At 42.2% G+C, this 2423-nt stretch overlaps 1 protein-coding gene across 1 annotated transcript in view; it reads right to left on the reverse strand.

Moving 5' to 3' along the window:
• Positions 1-764: 764 nt before the first annotated feature.
• LOC107690869 (translocon-associated protein subunit alpha-like) overlaps positions 765-2423 on the reverse strand; it is a 4410-nt gene continuing 2751 nt past the window's right edge. The window contains exons 8-10 of the mRNA XM_016489287.1: positions 2296-2374; positions 2099-2192; positions 765-990 (exon numbers count right to left, since the gene is read on the reverse strand). Of these exons, the coding sequence (XP_016344773.1) occupies positions 923-990; positions 2099-2192; positions 2296-2374 (241 nt within the window). The 3' untranslated portion in view covers positions 765-922. The remainder of the gene's footprint in view (positions 991-2098; positions 2193-2295; positions 2375-2423) is intronic.

Here is a 2423-nt window from a genome sequence, read left to right on the forward strand (position 1 = left end):
GGCTGGTTTCTGAACAATACCGTGACTTTATTAGATTGATCAAAAAACAAAACAACACAAGACAGACAGACAACGGCAGTCTTCCTCCGTCCTGAGGAGGAGCAAACCGTCAGCGTCCTCGAGTCACGAGACCAGACACACGAGCTCGTGTTCACACTCAAATCATGAAGAAAACCAGAGAAATTAAATCAGGCACCTTCTGCAAGCAAACGAGGCCTTTAAAACCAGTCATTATCAAGTCATCGACTGAATAGGAAGGAAAACGGCAGAAACGTGATGAAGCTCGGAAACATTCCATCAGTCCTCAGAAGAGAGGTGAGAAGATGATCAACGATGAGAAGAATCCAGACGCTCGTAATTACAAAATAAAGCAGACCTACAGAAGCTTGAGCGGCCCAACTCCTCGCGCACTTTCACTTTAAAAAATGGCCTGTGAGTGTGTGTGTGTGTGTGTGTGAGTGTGTGTGTGTGAGAGTGTGTGAGAGTGTGAGTGTGTGTGAGTGTGTGTGAGAGTGTGTGTGAGAGTGTGTGAGTGTGTGAGAGTGTGTGAGTGTGTGTGTGTGTGTGAGAGAGTGTGAGTGTGTGTGTGTGTGTGAGAGTGAATGTGTGTGTGTGTGTGAGAGAGTGAATGTGTGTGTGTGTGTATGAGTGTGTGTGTGTGTGTGCGAGTGTGTGTGTGTGTGAGCGTGTGTGAGAGTGTGTGTGAGTGTGTGTGAGTGTGTGTGTGAGAGTGTGTGAGAGTGTGTGAGAGTGTGTGAGTGTGAGAGAGAGTGTGAGTGTGTGTGAGAGAGTGAATGTGTGTGTGTGTGTATGAGTGTGTGTGTGTGTGTCAGTCTCTGTTGGCATCCAGTGAAGGACAGACTCGCCGTCTCACTGTAAACACAGATGATGATGATGATGATGATGAAGATGGCAGCGTCTCTCACTCGTCTGATCCGGCCGAGCGTTTCTGAGTCCGCTTGCGTGGAGATTGTCTTGGAGACGCTTTATCTGAGAGAAACAGACAGACGTCAGTCACGTGATCAGATGCGAGTCACATGATGAAGATCAGAGCACAGAAACATCAGAATCCAGACTGAAAGAAGCGCTCACCTCTCCGACTCGCCACTGAGCACACAAGAGGAAGAGGAGGAAATAAAGAGAGAGAGCAGCGTGAGAACAAACACCATCAGACAGGAAGACCACACCATACCAGACACACAGATGATCTTCATCAGTCTCAAACTAACTCAATAATCAGTCGAACCCAAGTCATTTAATCAGCACATGTGCACAGTTCTCTGATGTTTACGCCACATGACACACAGCTAGATATTTCAGCGTTTTCATTGTTTTATTTTGATTGTTTAAAGGGATAATTCATCCAAAAATAAACTCTGTCATCATTTCCTCACCCTCATTTCTGCTGAGCACAGAAGCAGATATTCTGTGGAATGCTGGGAAGCTGACAGCATGTTCTGTGGAAGTCCATGTTTGCTTCCCAGCATCCTTCAAAACATCTCTTGTGTTCGACAGAAGAAAGAAACACATTCAGGTCTGGAATGACATGAAGGAGAGCAAACGATGACAGAATTTTCATTTCATTTTAAAATAAATTTAACTTTTTATATAGGGCTGCACCACTTTGCAAAAAAAAAAAAAACATATATATAAATTAATTTGTCATTTCAAATATATTTTTAATTTATAATATTACATTTTTATTATTAATTATTATTAGTTTGCCCTCTAAATATAACATATGAAGACAGAACTATATTACTGTTTTATAAATTGTAATTGTACTTTAAAACAAATAAATGTGTGATATTTTACATTAAATGTTACAACACTAATGTTTCACTCTCAAGCTTTTATTTTGGTGGAACATTAGTGAAATGCAGTGAACTAAACTAAACTAAAATGTAGCGCAAGAGACTATTTAGTTCTTAAATTCTAATTTAATCCATTTAATCAAGCCTTTTTTGAAACCACAATTTGAAAAGGCTATTCCAGTTTTATTTAATGAACTGTGCAGACCCATCTGTTATTTTAATTCATTTAATTTAACAGTGTGATCTTTGGTGTGTAAAGCCTGCTGTGATTGGCTGACACTCACTGATCTGGTTGAGTGTTTCCTGTGGGATCCAGCTCATGTCCACGTCATTGTGATTGGAGGTTCCCATCTCCACTTTAGCTGCTGGCCGTCTCCTCTGTAACACACACACACACACACACCAGAGGCACTGAAGCACAGATTCTGACAGCAGAGTAATGATGAAGAGCAGCTGATGATGATGATGATGAGCGTCTCACCTTGCGTGACTCGAGCAGCTGATGAAGGCCGACCACCAGCAGCAGGCCAAGCCCCGACAGAAACACGTACAAGAAGATCCTGCACACACACACACACACACACACACACACAGTCACTCACAAGATCA

This window comes from Sinocyclocheilus anshuiensis, unplaced genomic scaffold (genome assembly GCF_001515605.1).
Source record: "Sinocyclocheilus anshuiensis isolate Anshui unplaced genomic scaffold, SAMN03320099.WGS_v1.1 scaffold2375, whole genome shotgun sequence".
NCBI classification, from domain to species: Eukaryota; Metazoa; Chordata; class Actinopteri; order Cypriniformes; family Cyprinidae; genus Sinocyclocheilus; species Sinocyclocheilus anshuiensis.